At 37.9% G+C, this 21,128-nt stretch overlaps 1 protein-coding gene across 5 annotated transcripts in view; it reads right to left on the bottom strand.

Moving 5' to 3' along the window:
- Nucleotides 1-1,619: 1,619 nt before the first annotated feature.
- COL12A1 (collagen type XII alpha 1 chain) overlaps nucleotides 1,620-21,128 on the bottom strand; it is a 100,583-nt gene continuing 81,074 nt past the window's right edge. For 4 of the 5 annotated variants that reach the window (XM_069011313.1, XM_069011314.1, XM_069011311.1 and 1 more), the window contains 13 exons: nucleotides 20,622-20,708; nucleotides 19,732-19,785; nucleotides 19,112-19,207; nucleotides 17,629-17,682; nucleotides 16,669-16,722; nucleotides 15,469-15,522; nucleotides 14,296-14,367; nucleotides 8,259-8,294; nucleotides 8,083-8,149; nucleotides 6,359-6,547; nucleotides 5,256-5,324; nucleotides 4,044-4,214; nucleotides 1,620-2,865 (listed from right to left, as the gene is read on the bottom strand). In XM_069011313.1, the coding sequence (XP_068867414.1) occupies nucleotides 2,855-2,865; nucleotides 4,044-4,214; nucleotides 5,256-5,324; nucleotides 6,359-6,547; nucleotides 8,083-8,149; nucleotides 8,259-8,294; nucleotides 14,296-14,367; nucleotides 15,469-15,522; nucleotides 16,669-16,722; nucleotides 17,629-17,682; nucleotides 19,112-19,207; nucleotides 19,732-19,785; nucleotides 20,622-20,708 (1,014 nt within the window). In that variant the 3' untranslated portion in view covers nucleotides 1,620-2,854. The other variant, XM_069011312.1, reaches the window with a different exon arrangement.

Genomic DNA, 21,128 nt, shown 5'->3' with positions numbered 1-21,128 from the left:
GAGCTTGTGTGAACACAGATACCTCCTAAGAAGGGAGGAGCCAGCTCACAAATAGTCCCAGAAGGATGGAACTCAGCAAACACCACACCCCCACTTCCTCAGGCAAGCTATTTGCTAATGTCAGCGCTGCCACAATGCTCACAGCACACCAGGAATTAGAGGTTATGTAGCTTTAGGCACTCTCTGCAGTGCAACTAGTTCCTCAGGTGGAAAGTCTCTCTTCACCTGCAGCAGCCATCCACCAGAAATCTCCCAAAAGACAGCAATTAATCCTCACAGTTGATCTCATTTTCTTTACCAAATGCTTTGCAGACTGAATTTCTTAAAAGTTATTCATACCTCAGACAGAGGAGGCATCTCCTGCTTTAATCCACCCACCTCTAGCCACCACAGCCCAAATACCTATTAGACTATTCCCATTCTAATTGATTTTTGATACCTGGCATTTTCAGATGATTGACTAAATAACACTAATACAATACAAATATATTAGTCCCACAATGCCTTTCAAAAAATGAATAGACACATAAATTTTCAGTAGTTTTATTGAAAAATGCCTCTTTCATTTCAGAAATAAATAATATAAGGCAGTGAAATTCACAATTTGCAGTTAAAATATAAAAGCAGCAATTCTATATCCATAGTCTTGCAAACAATTTCCAACTGCTTTCGGTAACTAAGAAACATTGTATTCTGAAAAAAAAATCCATACTAAATATACAACATAAACATGCAATTCCATCTCTGCAGGATTGACTGCAATTTGGCATAAATGTAACTGTGTCTACAAACAAGGAGATTTCAGGCATTATTAAACTGTATCCAGTTGATACAATGATTTCAGCTACTTAATGTTTGTGGTGTTTAGAGGAGATGTATAAGAGCAGTATATGCTCTGCAGATTGTAACTTAGAAGAAAATTACAATGATACTGGAAGGAGAGGGAAATTTTTGTTTCTTTTTAACTAGATATTGCAGACCTGTGATCTGACTGAACTGAAAACATGCATTTGAAAAAGAAGAAAAATGTAGAGCTAAAGCAGAAAGTCCTTAGAAAATTTGCAACAGCTCTGTGGTTATTTTTGTTTTTGTTTTGTTTTTTGTTTTCTTTTTTTTTAATGTATTTGTTTTTACATTATTTTAATGAAAAGGCAGCACTGGGATAACTGAATGCACACCTTAATCTGTATGCAACCACTATAAGCAACAGTATGTTACAAGCATTTCCAGAGCAACATGAAGTGTTTGGATACACACATTGCTATCCCCACATAAGCAGGATACAAAACAGGGGTGCGTCTGATATCAAAAGACCAGAAAGCCATATTGCAAAAGGAAGGATGCACTTTCCCTGTGTGTATCTGCAAATGCAAGCACAGCAAAAAACCAAAAAAAACACCAACCAAAACAAACCGAACCAAAACGCAGATCTTTTACGGTTTTGTTTTTGCATTTCTTGACAGTGATCTTTTCCAGCGCATGTGCTCAGGGTATTCTGGTGAATGCATTTCAACTCCATAGTCCTCATACTCGTCCTCTCTCCTTTCTGACTCCATAGGTACTATAAAGGGTTCACCTTCAGGCTGATAGGGTCCACTTTCAGGCACGTATGGTTCTGGTTGAAAATAGTTGTCCGATTGAACATAATAGTTATCGCATGTCTTTGAATCCACATATGCAATGAAAGTTAGTCTGTCTACATAATGTTAGTTCAACCTTATTTTCATATAATAAATATATAAATAATTAGTTCACTGGGGGTATTTCTCAGTTTTGCTCACGAATGCTTTTTTGGCAGTAAAATAATAAAAGGTTTAAAATTCATCTTGAAAGGCTTTGTATTTATAATACACAAAACAGTGCAGAAAGAGTCATAAATTAGGCAAGGGACAAATCATGGTAAAACTATTTAAAAAAACCCAAACAAAACCAAAGCAAATCAAATAAAATTACTATTTTACAGCTACTTCAGTAAATCTAAGCATTGGGCTTTATTTTAAACTGCATAATTAATAGAAGATATGGAGCAGGTAAAATGAAGAGATGGGTTTGGTATATACTAATTTTCTCTGAGAATGGGAAAGTAAGTGTAGACATAACTATCACCAGCGGCAATATACAGTACATGTCACTTTCTCGTGCTGTTCCTCGTAACAAACCGAGTTACAGCTGGTGCTTCAGGAACACCAAAAACTACAGCAAAACAGAAGAAAAATAATTATAAAACTTTGGTATTTATAACTGCAGTTACAGGTCCAACAAGATTACACATAAAAAAAAGGTATATGCCCCAATTCAGACATGTTGGTAACAAGCAACAGACAGGTAGGTTTCATAAGTTGTCAAAGATGTTATTCTGGCATATAGCAAGCAGCAGCAGGCTTTTATGCAAAAGTATCACGTAGAGTTGTTAACAGATTTTAGTGGATACAGTCCCATACAAATCATTTACAAGCCACAATTAGTTTACTATTTACATAAGTTATTTCTCATTTTCCATGTTAAATCTTTCTCTCTTCTAATGGCATTACCTTTGCTGGTTAGTAGTTTTACAAGCCTCCTTCACCACTGAGGTTTTTGGTGGTCTAGGTATTTTTTAAAAAAGAAAGACTGTCTATTTTATTATTGAAATGCAATAGGCTTAATGAATTGATATCACTGTCCTTTATCTCATTCACGAGTTGTGTTAGTAAAAGTATCTCCCCGTTCTATGAGGTCAACATGGTTCAAGAACCATATCCGTGGTGAAATATCCATACGGACTCATTTTCTAATAAGCACGTGCGCAAACATCTCAGAAACAGGATTTTCATGTATTCAAACTGTAAGCAGCACTGGCGACTTAGAAAATGTGTTAGCCGAAACCTGAAACAGGTCAAAGATGATGTTAGTCTTTTAAAAAGTCCATCTGATGTGCAAAAACATACTTTCATCCAACTAAATACATAACAGTTAAGTCTTAGGCATATATTTATATATGTATACATAGCTGCTTACTAGAAAAAACACTGCTGAATCACAGGTACAATTTTCTTTATTTTTCATTTAAATAATAATTTTTTTGTGAGATCTGCACAACCACCTGGTTCTTTAACCAGTATCACTGAGTCTGCAAGTGTGTACATATATATATATATATAGATATATATTCTTTTCTTTTGTTTTCATGGATACATGCACAATTACACTAACAGCAAACCATATCCAATAGTAGTATCACATACACTGATTTTGAGATCTGGCAAGGCATACATATTAATTTGTTAACAATACTGTGGTCCTGCAGGATCCCCATGTTAAAATATATTAGAATCTTTCCAGTCAAAAATTGGTGGTCACGATGACCCTTCCTGTTTTGGTTGCAGAAGCAGCCTACTGTTTTGAGCTACATCACAAAGCAAAAGGCTTAAATGACTCAGGGCTAATCAGACTCCATGGTGTTTAACTTGGTAGATATTGTAGGACAGTGGTGCTTTTTAGTTGTCTGCACTGTTATCACTAAATGGATTTCCTTTGCTGAAAGTTTTTATTTCAGGAATCAATTTTGTAAAACTAATCCTGACATGGCTCTAAAAGAGACACATGGAAACTGCCAACCACAGCATTCCTTTAATTTTTCAAGAGAAACATGGAGAATTCAACCTTGTTCTGAAGACGATTGGAAGGGGTGGTGATAGAGGGGGAAAAAAGAAGAGAAGAAATTGGTCACTTAAATCCTATGAGCAACATTACCAGCTAGTAACCATCTACATTAAAAAAAAACTAAAAAAAAACCAAAAAAAACCCCAAGACTACAATATTTACTCACTACTTCCTATTTAAAATAAACCATGCATAACATCAAGTAATCCTACACCAAAGTCTTAATGGCTGCTCATATAACTGCACATTACAATGAGGCAAGCCTGCTCACAGCAACCATCTCCTCCTGACTCAGTATGTTCAGATTAGCAGGACTGTCTCATGTAAAGCAGCTCAATATGAACAGCCACATCTGTGACGGCTATTTAAGGCAAGGTAAGGTTAAGTTGTTCCTAACCTACCTGGGAATCCTTGGCCATTGTAAGGGATGCTAGCACACTGGGATGAATCACAATATCCTGGTGGCCCTGGGGGACCCCGAATACCCGCATTTCCAGGACGGCCTGGTGGCCCTGGTGGTCCTCGTGATCCTGTGGAGCCTGGTGGACCAGTTCTAGATTCTCCTTGTGGACCTAATTTTAGAATTGAGAGGTTGGGAGGTTGTTTTCTTTAAGAGCCATCTTGATAAAACAGCTAACTATACTTCTGTCTAGACTACACAGCCTAGGCTGTCTCTGGTGAGAAAGCACTCTCACTTTGTTGCTGTATGGGGGTCAACAGAAAGAAAAACAAAAGAAATCTAGAAATGTGACTCATCATGAGTTGCTTCTCTGTGTGTGGCTTATTTAAGTATTTATTCTTAGAAACTAATTTAGTAAGGTTTGAGCCAAGTAAAGAAACATCAATGAATTCTCTGGTTAATTTCCCCTTTGTGTAAGACATGATGATCTCAAGGGAAACTACTAGATTAGACAAGCACACTGGATTTCAATTAAAATATAGGAGTACATCCATTATACTGCCCAGTAGCCCCAGGATAGATGAGGTAATGTTTTTTTTGGAACCAGTCTTATTATGGTTAGCAGAAAAGTACAGCTTCAAGTAACTGAGGCTACAATTTGCTGCAAGCATATTATGGTCCTGTAATGCAAAACCATTTTAGCCTAGTAAACTACAAGCAGAAACAAGTGATGCAGCTGATTTTTGCCAAGGCATAAAGAGAATTTCATGATACAAAACCCAAAACTAATAGTCAAATCATCTGTCTCTATCATCTGGTAACTCTGCATGTGGGAGTATTTTGTAGTCCAGCAAGTAAAAAAAAAAAAAACAAAACGAGGTACTACAAAAGAATCATCTGATAAGACTTATGAAAAATATCTGTCAAATATTTGGACAATGTATTTTCATGAAACACATTTTCACATTAACAAGCATGCCAGATGACTAAATTAAAAGATAAATACCTATTAGCCACATCCAAAAGTCTTTCTAAATTGCTATTTTTGTTGGGGTTTCCTACAAATTTATTAGAGTAAATGCTAATACATGTCAAAAACATGAAGTGGACAGAGTAAAGGGTGTTCATTCACCATATCTAGCCTCGTTCTCTATCAAGAAATGTTTGCTTTTCTCCTACTTTTCTGTAATCTTATTAAACCAAAAATATTTACCAGGTGGTCCTGGCAAACCTCGTGGTCCTTGGGATCCACTCCCTCTTTCACCTTTCTCTCCAGGGATTCCTACAGAATAATAAAAAGGCAATGAAAATCAAAGAAAGGAAACCACATCAACAAATATTTCTTCACACTCTCTAACATTAATATTTACTTCCCATTATTTAATGCAACAAGAGTGGTTAAAATTTATGTTCTACAGATGTTCAAATGTGAGTTTGGGAAAATAACTTGGATATAAATATAGTAACCTAAAAATAAAATAGGATGCAGAGGTTACAATATGAATAAATTTTCTCAAAAATAGAAAAGTTTTGAGATACTGAAAACACCACAGAACCCTATTATTTTAAACTACAAATGAGAAGATATTTTCAATCTTTAATACTTCTGCTATAAAGGATGTTTTACACTTTCTTAGGAACAGTTATAATGAAAAAAGTTTAGGAAATTCTCCTGAATTCCTTGATTTATTCCTAGCTTTTTTTAAAGAGTATAGAAAATATAACCAAAAAAACACAGCACTGAGCCTATGCTATAGTAGAGTAGTTCAAATAAGCAAAGGCCACAACATAGGACACTACAGACACCCCATGTGATTGCAGTGATCCAAGATAGCCATAAAGTAGGTTTACCCATATGGTCATATTCAGTTCAGTTGCTTCCCTCCCTCAGAATATTGTAAAGAGCTAAGGATGCTGATCTAATTCTTTAAACTCCTACATTTTATATGTGCTAATGACTCATTTTCTCTCTTAATCAGTGTTCTATTTTGCAAAGAGTTGTGTTACTCCAAACAGCCTTTCAAGATGCAGCTGTTTGGTGCCAGAAGAATTCTGAGAATATTTCCCTGGGATATTATGTGGAAGCCTCAGACAGCAGCCAAAATGTTATTCCAATTTGTATTTCATGAAACCTGAGCAAGAGAGAGAAAGGAAAGCACTAATCTAGCTAACCTTGTTTTTCAGATCACCACTGTCCCTCAGGCAATCCCAATGGCCTAGCAGGGCTTCCTAGTCTGACATGGTAAAGGCAGCAGACTGCTCCTCTGGCAGCCCCTGCACTATGTCCACAGTACAGCTGCCTTGGAATTTATTCACCTCTTTCACCAGGTGGTCCTTGGACCCCAGGAGGTCCTGGGAATCCTGGTCTTCCTCCAGGTCCAGGCTCTCCTCTTGTCCCAGCAGCTCCTGGGGGGCCAGGTGGACCTGGTGGCCCTGGCTGGTTACGGTTTGAATAATAATCATTTGGGATTTGATTCAGCATTTGATTGAACCGGCTCATTTGACCTTCAAAAGAAAATAAAAATGTGAAATGAGTGCAAATCTTTTATCAGAGTGGGAAGGAATAAAATATTATCTCTCTTAATTAAACCCTATTTTTGTTCCCATTCAATAAATTAGTACAGATGAATTAGAAAGACTTAAGATGAACGTCTGATAAGAAGGCTGAACATAAATGGAGGAGGGAGGAAGTCAGGGAGGAAAGATAAGGGAGATTCTGGAAGCCAATGACATTAAAAAAATTTATCATAGAACTATCAAAATCAAAAAAAGAGGCTTTTTTTTATAATACTCTCTCTCTCAGAGTTCTATTTAGAGGTTGCTTTTACTCTGAAGAACAGAAAGGACTTGCTCCACTTCTAAAACTGTAGTATCACATTTCTACATACTTTCAGAGCTCTGCAGCTACCACAGGCAATATAAATTATTCATGTGTGGAGCTAGCAGCACAGTCGATGAAGTCATTTTCTTAAGCCTGTAGGATGCACAGGCTTGTATCTATATACCTTCTGCATATGGGAAAATTTCATTTCCAAAAAAAGGATGTGTGAACAAAAGAAACACCATTTTGAAACTATGCAGGAAGGAAGCCTTAACGGAGAGACATGCCTGATTAGTATAATGTGTATAATCCTAGCATAACACTGAAGAGATCAGCTGAACATGAAAAAAATAAGATGGCGATGCTCAAAGAGATATTAAAATATCTTGGGTATGACATCCTTATTTGTAAGCCTAATGCGTTCACGAATGTAACTTTCCTTCTTATTTTTCTTCTTATTAGCAGCCATCACAGACATTTTAAGGGACATACTGTCCTCCTCCCTGTGCACAAGCACTCTTAATGATCCAACAGTCAGCACTTACCCTTGTAATAGATACAATATTAAAACCAATTTGCCTCTGTCTTTCTTGGCAGGTCTACTGATAGCATAAGCACTGCTACAGGGTCAGAGAGAAAGCTTCTACAGAGAACAACTTCATGGGCTGCAGAGCTGCACTATGTGGCAGTAGAGGACTGAAATTCAATTCAAAGTCCCTCTCCAAACAAATATTGTTTTTACTTGCGTAGCACCACTGATTTGGTGCACAGTATTTACCCATCTCTCACCCGTCTTTCCCCGCTGGCAAAGTATCTGCAGTGAGCATCCTTTTTCTCACTGATTCCCTTCTCTTGAAGATAAGACATATTTAATGAGAAAATATATACTGATTTTATTGCAAAGATGAAGTAATTTTGGACCAAAATGACAAAGGGAACATCACCAGAAAGTTAGACTTGCATGTGTATTTCCAAAGGTCACAGATTATTTCCAACTCATCTTATTCTGTGATTCTGTGATTATCTAGCCTCTGGATCTGGCAAAAACCTGCTGCTACATTTTTTCCACCAAATCATTTGCATTGGACAGCTATCAGATTGATTAAGCTCTCACCATGATCTGTGGCCAGTGTCTGTCACTTCAAATTTCAACCATTGTTTTCTCTTTTTAACAAAGTAGTAAATTAGTATGGGAAACAAAGCAAGCAACACTGTTTACCATTTATCAGTTGTTCACAAACTTGTCTTGCAACTGCTCGCATCATGTTTTGAGAAGCAATATCACCCTAAATAATCAAATGCAAAACAAGTGTTTTATTAGCAAGTGTTTGTACTTTTAAAGACATAGTGTTTAATTTAAAAATTATTATAAAAACTGATTTTAAACAGACTTACTCTGTCACCTTTTTCTCCCTTCATTCCAGGTGCACCCTAAAATAAATAAGTAAAAATTAAGCAACTGAAGGATTATGTTGTTTCATCCCAACTACAGGTTTGAAATGTGCAATTCTAGAAAAAAATTTTACTTCTTCAAAAAGAAAGATCTGGTTTTCCTTGAACTTTTCATTTCAGAGATGCTAAAACAGGTGCCAGAAGAGAGTGGAGAAACAATGATCTTCTGTCTGTCATAAAACACACTAACAGATGCAGAAGCAAAAGATCTGAAGGAAAAATTCAAACAAGGACCAAAAAATGGATGTAGTCTGACTCTTGGATCATGCTGTCAATTTCAAAGTTGAGTTTCTAGCATCATATTTTTGTAAATGGTCAATGGTCTTTTATGAGTTATAGATGACTTTAATTTTAAGTCTTAAGACAACTTATCCTTAAAGAAGGTAAGTTAGAAAGAATAACATATGCCACGGTAGGGTAGTCTTCATGAACCCATATGAAAGGGGTTCTGTATTAAGTGAAATAGAGTTATGCAGAGATGACACATAACATGGAGAGAGATGGCATTAAGTGCTTATCCTATTTATAATGACAGCTTCCCTCTTAATTCTCAACCATTTCTAGTCTTAGAAAGGTCTCATAGAAGTCTTATTTTGAGCTCCTTACAATTACTAACATTTGCCAACTTTTCTCTAACAGCACTTTCCATTTGCCTTTGAATAGTTTAGTGGTTGCAGGGTTTTCAGTTTTCAAGAGTACTATGTAAGAAGCAAACCAGAAGGACTGATTCTAATTTTTATATATGTATGTGCATATCTAAAACACAAGGAATAATGAGGGGGCTAGCATGAGTTCATATAGATTTTCATTTCTAGCCTAAATTACTATTTGAACGTAAAGCATATTTCAAAGGTGAAAGACCAGTTTACTCATCTGCTGCTCTGCATGGCTCTCCACATAGTGATACACACATCCTGAGTGTTACTGCTTTTTACACTGTAGTATTTCTTTAAGGAATCTATTTATCACCATTAACAAAGCAAAGGCCAAGTGTGGGCTGCAGCTGTTTCTCATAACATTCCTACAGTACCCGCAATTAATTTCAACAACACGAGACACCAAATCATTCCACTGAGGTCACAGCAGACACCTCTCAAGTGTGGTGACACTGTTTCATAGATTTCTACCAAGGGCTTGGGCAGACAAATGCCCTTGGGGTATGTCAGGGTGCAAACTCAGTGTACTCTCTGAGCTTCTCTGCTGTAGTTGCACACACCTACCCCATGACATGCCACAGAAAATATGAGACAGTTCATCCATCACTGAGTTAAGCAGTTGTCATACGGTACATTTGCATCATGAATAACAGATCATTCTTGAAAAATTAATTGTACAGATTCAAATGAAAGATTTAGAATGGTGACACCATAAATGTGCCATTGGAATAAACTATGCCACCAATGAGGCAGCTGCAAATATGTACTAAATATACCCATGAAGCTGATGAATATTCTTTCCCTTCTGTCCTTTCATCTTTAATCTATATTTTTCTTACTCTGTGAAGTCCACAGGGAAATGTCTGTTTTTTAGTTTTAGCTTATTACAGCTACATGCTGAAGCAGACTATGGACTTGTAAATGCCATAACATAAATAAACAGCAACAACTAAAACCATCAGGAAAATAAGTCATTTCTGTCTGTCATTCTCCAATAATTAATGTTGTGGTAAATGATGATGTACTGAAGCTCTAAAAGATACCTGATTCCCATATAAACAGACATTAGCGTCTCATTCATAAACTATTACATGTACCTGAAATATCCATTGAACTGAACCATAGGTTTTTTTTACTTGCACTAGTCTATAACATGAAAATCGTGGGGGAAAAATGGTTAAAAACTATTCATGCTTCTCTTTCTGTTTGAAACTTGACAATTTTTCTATTTTCTGCAAGCATATTCCTCTGAAATTATCTGCTCTGTATATATTTATACCTGCTTGTTTTATTCTCATTTGTTCGAAGGCTTTCATAGTACAACCTTCCATGAGAATCAAACCATACAGTACATCTTTTATTTATTCACTAGGTAAATCCAAGCATTATAAATCAGATTTCTCATCTACTATCCTGAAAATATCCTGATAATTACTTAAATGCCATGTTCCAATTCATTGGGGAGGGGAGGGGAGGGGAGGGGAGGGGAGGGGAGGGGAGGGGAGGGGAGGGGAGGGGAGGGGAGGGGAGGGGAGGGGAGGAGAGGAGAGGAGAGGAGAGGAGAGGAGAGGAGAGGAGAGGAGAGGAGAGGAGAGGAGAGGAGAGGAGAGGAGAGGAGAGGAGAGGAGAGGAGAGGAGAGGAGAGGAGAGGAGAGGAGAGGAGAGGAGAGGAGAGGAGAGGAGAGGAGAGGAGAGGAGAGGAGAGGAGAGGAGAGGAGAGGAGAGGAGAGGAGAGGAGAGGAGAGGAGAGGAGAGGAGAGGAGAGGAGAGGAGAGGAGAGGAGAGGAGAGGAGAGGAGAGGAGAGGAGAGGAGAGGAGAGGAGAGGAGAGGAGAGGAGAGGAGAGGAGAGGAGAGGAGAGGAGAGGAGAGGAGAGGAGAGGAGAGGAGAGGAGAGGAGAGGAGAGGAGAGGAGAGGAGAGGAGAGGAGAGGAGAGGAGAGGAAACTTAAAATGTTCAAATCATATATGCTGTTTCTGGAAATATTTTTGCTGACTAGTCTAGTAAAGATCTTTGGGCTGTCTTCAACTACAAGTCATGTTGGTAATACCGGGAGGTGCTCTGGTAACAAAAGCACTAACATTGTTCCAAAATATTGACAACAAAGGTTGCCCAGTGAGGAAAATGCTAATGCCATTCCTTCATTATAAGCAACATACAGTCAATTTTAAAATTCATTGAAATAAAATGAGCCTCATTCTTCAATTTGTGACCTTGCAAACGCACATTAATTCAGCCTTGTGGCTGGAAGTCTACAAGCTACTTGGAACTAACTTTAAAATTTGAAGATTAGAGGCTGACTGGCCATGTTAGCAATAAAGTGCATTTTCCACCTGGATATTTCAGAAACAAACTTTCAAAAAAATAATTACAACTGCAATTACTGAGTTGCTATTTGCATCTTCCTCCCACTTGGCTATATGCCTCTTAAATTTCAGTTTATTTTCTTTTAATAGACAAAAAAGTGCACTTTAGCCAACAGCTTGACAGCGTTTTGAGAAACAGCAGCTGCTGCTGGCATTCTGTTTTGTTGATATCCTGCAATGAGGGAGTCACTTGGGGTCAGTGCAAGGAAAGGCTGGTTTATGCTGCATGTGGGATTTTTTTCTAAGTTGTGGGATGAAGGCTGGGGCTGCAGCATAGTTCTACTGCTGAAGGAGGACAAAACAAAGGAAGTTTTGCTATTTTTACTTTTAAAGATAATGTGCTCAATTGTTTTTCCCAAAAGAATGTTTGCTCCCCTCAAGAACCACCAGCTCATTGCTCCCAAAGCAGTGTCTTTTTGAGACTTCATCTAGGACATCTGCATAGATGGATGCAAGAGCAATGAACACATGGCAGCAGAGAATGCAAAATTCTCAAAACCTGCATGTAACTCACAACAGACTTGGACTACCCTCAGAAGGTTTTCACAGTTTATTTGGTTCTGGAGGTATCAGTTTAATAGCACCTTACTTACTAAATCTAAATGCCTTGCATTTTTCCCTGGGAACCATCTAAATCAACAAAGTCAGGCCCTGTTGTCACAGAGTCTGTTTTATAAACGGGACAGCTCTACCTTAACACCACTTGGTCTGCCTACCCCTTGTTACTGTTTTCAGTCTCACACCTATAAAACAACAAGTACTGGAACTTTTCGTCTCTAATAGTCCAAGATCTTCAATTTCCCATTATATTTTTTCATAGAAAACATATCCATTTCTTCTTGAACCAATATCCTCTTCTAGTTTAACAAGCCTTTCTTACTCTTGATGGTTGTTACCTTATGACATGTGTATGAACTGTTATGGAATTCTTACTCTCTACCAGACAGATGACAGTCTGGTAGAGGATGACAGTCTCTTCTAGGATAGCCTGCACTCAGTTCTCAATAAATTACCAACTCATTTGTGCTCTTACTGTTCCTTTTTCAGTCATTTTGTTACTACACTAGAAAAAACACCTAAGTTTCTCTTGAGGGTATTTGTAAGCAGATCAAAAAGCCAAATTTCCTATTTCCATGAAAATTCAGTTAACATTTCTAGGATATACTTGTTCTAGTATTAAGTACACAGTGAGGTAGAGAAATGTTTATGGTGTGGTCTGCCTCAGCTTAGCACCAGTGGTATTGGATACACCAGGAAGGAGCTCCAGCTGACCACATTCACTGGGAGTAACTTTGTAACACCAAGGCTGCTCATAATTTGCAGGTACTTTTATACCTTTTACCGGGAATACAATATTCCTTGGTTTGTAGTCATTCTCCTGACTTTCCTTTAATAGTACTAGCAATACAGATTGTTCAGGTAGAAGAAAAAGGCAGGATCTGGTCAAAAATTATTTATTCCTTGTATTTACCAGAGGCAATGTGAAGCCTCATTATCTTTCTCTTCAGGCAGAACTATGATTCATGACAGCGCAAGTTGCATTTGGCTGTCAGGCCGCACCTTTGGCAACTGTAATACTGCACACAAAGGAAGGCCTTGAAATTCTGTCCACCAGGAATCTGATAAAACATCTGTGCAAGGTGCAAGCCAGAATTCCTGCTGGGATCTGTTCTAGAAACTTTAGAAATGGTAAATATGATGTGCAGTGTCCCATTACAAGGAAGTGCAATAACTGTGGGGAAAAAATGTACTTCTAATTGAAAAGAACCTTTAATAATTAGAGTGTAGAGAATTTAGACAGGGTGCTTGACTGCCTTGACTTGCCTTGCTTTGCAAAAGCCTTGAAACTGGTCTTGTAGCCAGATTTCCTTCTAAACACATTATTTACCTGCAGATCTTTGCTTCTGAACTGGGTCAGCTATCCATTGTCCCAGGTGAAGGAAAAATCAGATACACCTGACAACTTAAAGCTCCCTTGTGAACAAAGCACAGCACTTTGTGCTCCGACCATGTCGATTCAGCATGTAACCAAGCACGAATATCCCATTAACAATGCATATCTAAAGGCAGGGAAGCTTCAAGACTTTCCTAAGACACTCCATGTCTTCTACTACAAGGAGAAATGGAATTTATAGTCCAGCAAACACAGATGTGTGTATGAGGAAATGACCCATCTTCCAAGCGCTCCTGGGAGCTTCCACTTCATGGCCATCAAGTTTCCCAGCCTACTATATATCCTTTCAAATTATCCAGCTTTTGTATATACAACTTCACTGAAGCAGGATGGAAAATTCTACATGACTGCCGTACATTATTCACAAGTAATGAATGACTTCTCATTTCGCTTGCTGTCTCCACTCCTGACTCAAGCATAATTTCTCAGAGATCCTATAAATGAATCAAATTAAATTTCTCCTGAAACTGTTGGTGGGAGGCAGCACCTCCTGCTCTTTCTCCCTTTCAGGAAGCACTTTAAAAGTTTGAATAGAACCCACAGAAACCACTCCTAAATAATTTTGAAATAACATTATAAAAAGCATGAAACATTTTCAAAACAGAACTGATTATGTATTATTATCAAAGATTGTCCACCTTCAGCAGTTTATCACTTTTTTACTACACACACATGCACCAATGTAAAGACTTTACAATCATTTTGGTGACCTAGTTTTTCACGCTTATGCAGTGTAGGAATGAATATATGTCTTGGCACATAATAGCCTACAGTCTTTTTAGTGGAAACAAGAGACCACAATTTCCAGCCCCAACTATTAAACTCAGCAAAATGGCATACTGTAAAAATAAAATTATTTTTAAAGAAAGGCTTGTGGGTTTAGGTCAGCTCCACTGTATTAATCACCATCATAAATGCAAGACAACTATTTAAAGCAGCAGAAGTCTCATGCTCATCAACAGACCGTAATTTTAAATTTGATACTCTAAGTGTATCATTATCTTACTGGTGTCCCACGATCTCCTGGTTTCCCTGGTTTTCCACTTGGGCCAGCAACTCCTGGAACTCCGGGAGCACCCTGCAGCAGAAGACATGGAAAATGAATTGTAGAAATACACAACCTAAGCACTAATAAGAAATATGTTACTGTATTGAGTCCAAAGTAAGACTGAAAATGGTTCCTATTGGGCTGTTTTCTGTTAGGTACATATCAGGCTTGAAATTTCTTTTGTGGAGTAAACAGTTTGTTTCTTCATGGAAATGTCTTCTTTTACATAACACCATAGTTTCACAGGCATTTCAGCACCAAAAGATGCAGAGAGTGTGTATATGTTTTTGGTGTCATTCTTAATGGCAAATTCCTAAAGCAGTAAAAAGCAGTTTGTCCTTCTAGGTTCACCTAGCAGATCTGTGATCCAAGTAAAAATCCACAACAAGAAGACCATAGAAGTCATTCTAGTGATACTAGATATATACAAAAAATTGAAAGACCAGTATCAGATTATGTGATAAAAGCTCATCTGTATATTCACAAAGGAATATGAGAAAGACGATTGTGGGGGAGCCCAAATAATACCCGGCTTTAGAGGATGCTGTCTATATATGTAATGCAAATGTGTGCTCTGTGTGCATTTGCCTACTGGAAATGTATCTTCCAACTTGCTACAGTTTGGACTCGGTGAGATGGAGCTGCAGCAACTTGCCTATCTCAGGCTGTCTGATTCAACAAATGCTTTTCTCTAACAGCCAGCCTCTTTTCTAGAATGGTCCCACAAAACACAATGAAGCACCTCTTTAAGCAAAAACTAATTCTCAAATACTCTTGTCAAGAGAAACTTGTATTGACAGTGTTTGTTTTCACGAGTGTACAAGCAATAAGCCAACTGGTTTCAGAAGACCTATCCATGCATTTAAATATCATGGCTAAAGAACCAGATAAACTGGTTCTTCCCTTATTTACCCCGGCAGAAATCTGTTTCAAAATTACTGCTACAAATGTTTGTGAATAAATGCTTTGCCCAGATGTCTGCTCACCTTCTACCAAGAGTTTTTCAAACCCATTTAGGAAATTAAGCAAAGGATCCATTTCATTTTTGACAGAAATGGAAAATGTCAATATGGCTCTCTCTTGGCTCTGGTCTCTTAATTCAGAGTATATCAAAGACACAACTGTATTTACCGCTGGTCCTGGTGGGCCTCTGGGACCTGTGGGACCATCTTTTCCTGTGAAACCCTATTCAAAAACAGAAGCAAGATTAGAAAAAAATGGCCTTTACGATTATATAATTGCAATACTCCTGATTACTACTAGCATTTCTTTTAAAACCTATCCACAATATAAGTTATAAAATAGCTATCACAACTCATGCTAGAGAAAGCTATGGAACAATGAGCTTCAGACACTTTCGATGATAAACTGAAAATGAAATCAATCTTAGTATTTTTAAGAAAAGAAATCATCATTTTATCCCAGAGGAGTAAAATATCTCTTTTCGCTGTTCTCTCATTCACACCTCCCTCTCAGATATTTCCCCTGAAAGAATGAATGCTGTGAAATCCCATTTCAGTAATCTAAGATAGCATTCACAAGTTAATGTTGATGGTCCATGACCCACCAATGCAACAGTATCCTCTTTGGCAACTGGCTATCACATGGTTGTCTGTTTTCATTTCAAACTATCAACTCCCACTGAAGGACAGCTGTAAATGCATATATCAGCTATTAATTTTGACTGTAAAGGCAAATCTTTCCTTCAGTCATCTTAAAGGTGACATTCCACTGTGACAACAAAACAGATTTACTTAGTTGACCCCCGTTAGAAGAAAGGAATTGTAACAAATCACAATGAAATACCTGTGTACATACCCTTCATTAGAAGAGATTTCAGAATTCTCCATCCAAAGAAAAGTTCTTAGCTCCAGATAGCCAAAGGTTTAGGAGCAAACCTGACGTACGTTTGGCACAGACAGATTCCTTACCAATATGACATCTCCCAGACATTGAGATACGCAGTTTCAAAGAGATCCCCTGCGGCAGCAACAATGGGGGGAGGACAGCAGGGCTGAGTGCCCCGGCAGAGCCCTGCTCAGGGGACACACTGCTCTATGGGTGAAGGCAGCTGAGAACTTAGTCAGGGGAGGGAGCAGGGCAATTTTTCCAAAACCTATCTGGCTAACAATAGCTGTCTGGGGAGGTTTTCACCCCTGAGGTGTTTCCAACCCTTCTGCTTCTGTCTCTCCAGAAGGGATACTGATAAAAGGACTCCTTTTGAAAAAACATTTGAAAATGGAAAGATATACAAAGAAGAGGAAAAAATCCAACAAAACACAGAAATGACATTACTTGGTCTTTTCAGAACAAAAACTGAGGAAGCCTTACCCTTTCTCCTGGAGGTCCCACTGGTCCAGGTGGACCAGGTAAACCTGGCGTTCCCTGGAGGGAGAAAGTGAGAAATTGTCTCTGTGACAGAACAAACATCACTGCTATGTCATTCCATATATCTCAAGTATATATGTTCTTCCCCCCTTTCTGTCTAATCTCATTGTACACTAACATGTAGCATTGCTTCCTACAGGACATTACTACTCCCTAAAAGTATATTACTCAGGGTTATAAGGACTAACGAAACAGGTAAAAAATACAAGGCCCTTGGCCCATGACTGACCTTATCTGATAACTGAAACTCAATCCACAACAACATTTAAGCATTCCCCATATAGTATTTTTATCATCAGTAAAATTAAGGACAATATAGTAACCAAGGAATATTTGTTATATCACCATGTGTGCATATCAATGACCTTAGATTATCTAAATTTGGCCAATTATTTTATTGTAGTTTACAATACAGAAACCTGCACGTAACTGAAATGTAATATTGCTTGCTTCTTCCAGAAAGCATATAATTAATGTAGCACGGCCATTTGAATTCCAAAAGCAGAAAGTAATTAGGAAAATTGCTGAAGAAGGGCTCAGCAAAGATTCTGCAATCTTTATTTTAGGAAGGCACTTACCCGCAAGTGGCCAGAAGATGAGAGACCTTCCTGGGGGATTATCAGAGTATTCTTCCTAATCCAGTGGTCTGTCATTGTACATTCACAACTGTCCAGAAGGACATTTGGCTTCACCAAGCACAGCTGTTTTTTCACTTTTGCTGTTTTGAATGGTTTACTATTTCCTATATTTCAAATTTCTAAGTGTAAGCTAACTATGCTTCCAAAACTATGGCTTAGGGAGAAGAGCCTCTGACTCCTAGTGACGTCAAAGACAGCTGTCCAGCAGCCAGGCTGCACCAGGAATAATGTAAAATTACATTATCTTGTCTAAGTGTCGACTCACCGATCGCCCTGGTAGTCCAGGTTGGCCAGCATCCCCTTTCATTCCTTGACGACCCTATAATTTTCACAAATGATTACAGAATACATCACACTTCCAGGACACAAGGTGTAGGAGCATATAAAGAAGCAATTTGTTGCCTTTTACAACTAGCTTGCCTTCCATGTATGCTATAGCACATGGTATAAATGCACAGTCTATAAATACACGAGCTAAACTTGACAATACAATATTTTTTTTACAGTGGCTTGCACAATAATCCAGCATTAACAACTGTTACTAATCAAAAATTTTATAAACATACACTGAGAACATGGATCACAATTGATATGAAAAATGAAACTACATGACTCAAAAATGCTCTAAATTCTTGTTAGCTAATAAGAAATTCCACAAATGTTGGTGTTTTCATTCTACAGACTTTTTCAAGTGAGTGTGATGAATAAATGTATTATTTGTACTACACATGTAAAAGGATTTTTTGTCCATTCTTGCTGTTTGGTACCTCTAGATCATCCTGATTAAGTTTTTCTTCCCAGTATATAACAAAAAAAAAACCATGAAAAGAGTTCTACACAGGGTAAAAAAATCATTCTACTTTGTCCTTACAAAGCAGAAGGTATTCCTGATGTCTATTTTAAAGTACATTTTATTTTCTATTTACCAAATTTCGTTGCAGATGGAGCAGGTAACCAATTTTCAAATGAAAAATGACCCAGCATGTAATTAGACATCACTTCTGCTTTCCATAAACTTTATATTTTGAGCAAAGACTTCATAAAAAAAGCTCCTGAATATATTAAAATTCAAGTTGATCTTAAATAGGAAACATCAAAATTATATTCCTTCTTTTAGGGTGATTATTTATTAAAATATGGCAAAAGCAGCCTTAATACATTCACAATGCAGACAAAGAGTTGTATATGCTATCTTCTATAAAAACCAGAACACATGAAACTTCATCAGTGTTAATACGAGTTACTCTGGCTTTAAAGGCACGCACATGAAATCAGAAGTAGCATCTTGCTAAAACATGGATGTTGTTGCCAAGAAAACCCCTAGCTACTGACTTAAGCCAGAAAATAGAAGTTGAACATGTAAGTCTGTGAGAAAGTCTTCAAAGTAATATTGCATGCTTAATTTTGCTGTACCACAGTTTGACAGTTTTGAGTCCTTAAACTGAAATGCCTAGCAACTCTACAGAAAATCCATTAAGGCTGAAAACAGAGTAGCACAACTTACACTACAGCACTTAGACTCTGTCCCTTCATTAGAATCCCATAAGCACATGCACCATTCAGGACAGAAAATGCTATTGTATTAAGAGACTTGTTTCAGAAAGACACGTGTCTCACAATACTGCTGGGAACAGGGACAAATGAATGCTCAGGCAAAGGCGCCGCCCTCTTCCCAAGACCACCACCCCCATGGACAGCTCTGGCTCCACACACATTGCCTGCTGATGGCACTCCAAAGGTCCACTCACCGGTTCACCTGGGATTGACAGCCCATTGGGACCCTGGGGACCCGGTGGACCCTGAGGCCCAGGAGGACCCGTCTCACCACGAGGACCAGGAGGACCCTTAAAGCAGAAAATTGAAACAAAATTGTAAATGAGAATCCCTTCTGAAATCCATAACTGCAAAATCCTTTGGGTTGGAGACTTAAGGTAAGTCAGAAGCCTGGAGACACATTTAATACTTCAGAACAATGGTGGAAATAGAACAAACATTGTTCGAGAGGCATATCCTTTCATAAGCTATTCTCTGATTCATGTTGGCAGTCTCAGGCCAGTACATGCCCTCTGGCAGTGCTAATTAGAAGTATTGTCATCTCCTCTGTACAGAAGAGAGAACAGTAATGCTGCAGCGTGTATTAACACTCTGATGCATGTAATCCCAGTATCCTGACATGTGGTCAATGCCTTTGAGGCTACACAGACTATGATATACAGTCTCAAATAGGCTGCACAAAAGTAACATAAAGGCATATTTTCAACTGAATTTTTTTAATCTCCATTCTTAGCCTAAAACAACGCATAAAAATTTTCATACAGGTAAGCCTGTGGCAACATTATTATAGATGCATTTTAGGAAACATACTTACAGATGATCCAGTCAAACCCCTTTCACCTCTGGGGCCTTTAGCACCTGGGCCACCCTAAATTGAGTATTTGGAAAGAAAATGTATTTTATAGACAGAAAGCAAAGGTGCATAATACTGGTGTGCATTATGAATTCCCCTTAACAAACTCCTATGTGAAGCTCCAAAGTTTTGAAGTGTACAGATCACACTGCTAAAAAGAGTAGTAGAATAAAATATGCATCAGGAACTAAGCGAAACCACATCAACTTCAGCCTTGTCAATTCAGCCCATGAAAAATTATTATTTTGATTTTTGTCTCTGCAGACATAAATTTATATTCATCAAAGTCTCTGAATACCTCTCTAGTAGATTACCAGACAACTTAACTGGACTTTAGATTTCTTATGCAGCATTTTTGATAGCTTCAAAATACGACTACTGGGCTGAGTATAACTCCCTATACTCAAAGCAATTGGTAGGAGTATGTCCATTCCATAAATTACTCTCCCTCCACATAAAAAATAAAGTAATTTATTTCCCTGACAGAGTGAAGAATCTTTTCTTGGAGTGAAATCTTGACTCTGTATTTAGGAAAAATATTTTTACAGTCCGTTAAAAATATCTTGTACATGATGTGCAAGAGACTGGGCCAGAGTCTTTCAGCCTATCAAACAATAAGGAGCTATTCTCAGTGATCACACTGGAAATACCGGAAAAGATCATACAAACAAGTAGATGTGGTAGGAGCTGATGAAAAGGGGATGGATTACCATGATGTTATGGACATGCTGATAGAAACTATGCCTCTGACTGACATTTGTTTCACAAAACTACAGACCAACACAAAACTACTTCCATAAATTTAAAAAACAAAATTTGTCTGCTATGAATAGTTACAGTCAGTAACTTACAGCTGGTCCAGGAGGTCCTGGAGGTCCCACACTGTCTTGAGTACAGGTACAAGCATTTGGAAGAGCTGGGCATTTTGCTTCATCTCTCTGAAAATTCAATCACAACTTATTACTGTCCTTTTAAAGAACTCAATGGCAGCATGCTTGTCTGAAACAATAGCAGGAAGATTCTCTATTATCCAGTTTTCAAGTGAAATTCACAGCTAAGCTGTGGTTTCCAAATGTTTCTACAGGATCTTTTATATTTTTAGAAAATTTTCTCTGTGAACTATGCAAGGCATTAACAATAGAGGCACAAGCAAAATATTGTTCTAGTGTTTATATGCATTTTACAATCAGCTTGCCCTGACAAAGAATAGGTACTTTTTGAATGCTAATCTAAGAACAGATTAATTAAATAAATATATATATTCCCCATTTATAATACCTAGAATTTGAAACATCACTGAAACACAAATATAACAGACATTTTTTGCACCATTTCTAAGGGGCTCAATTCTAGCATTA

This window comes from Aphelocoma coerulescens, chromosome 3 (genome assembly GCF_041296385.1).
Source record: "Aphelocoma coerulescens isolate FSJ_1873_10779 chromosome 3, UR_Acoe_1.0, whole genome shotgun sequence".
In the NCBI taxonomy this organism is placed as follows: Eukaryota; Metazoa; Chordata; class Aves; order Passeriformes; family Corvidae; genus Aphelocoma; species Aphelocoma coerulescens.
The sequence above is the reverse complement of the archived record's forward strand: the minus strand, read 5'-3'. Positions and strand labels throughout refer to the sequence as shown.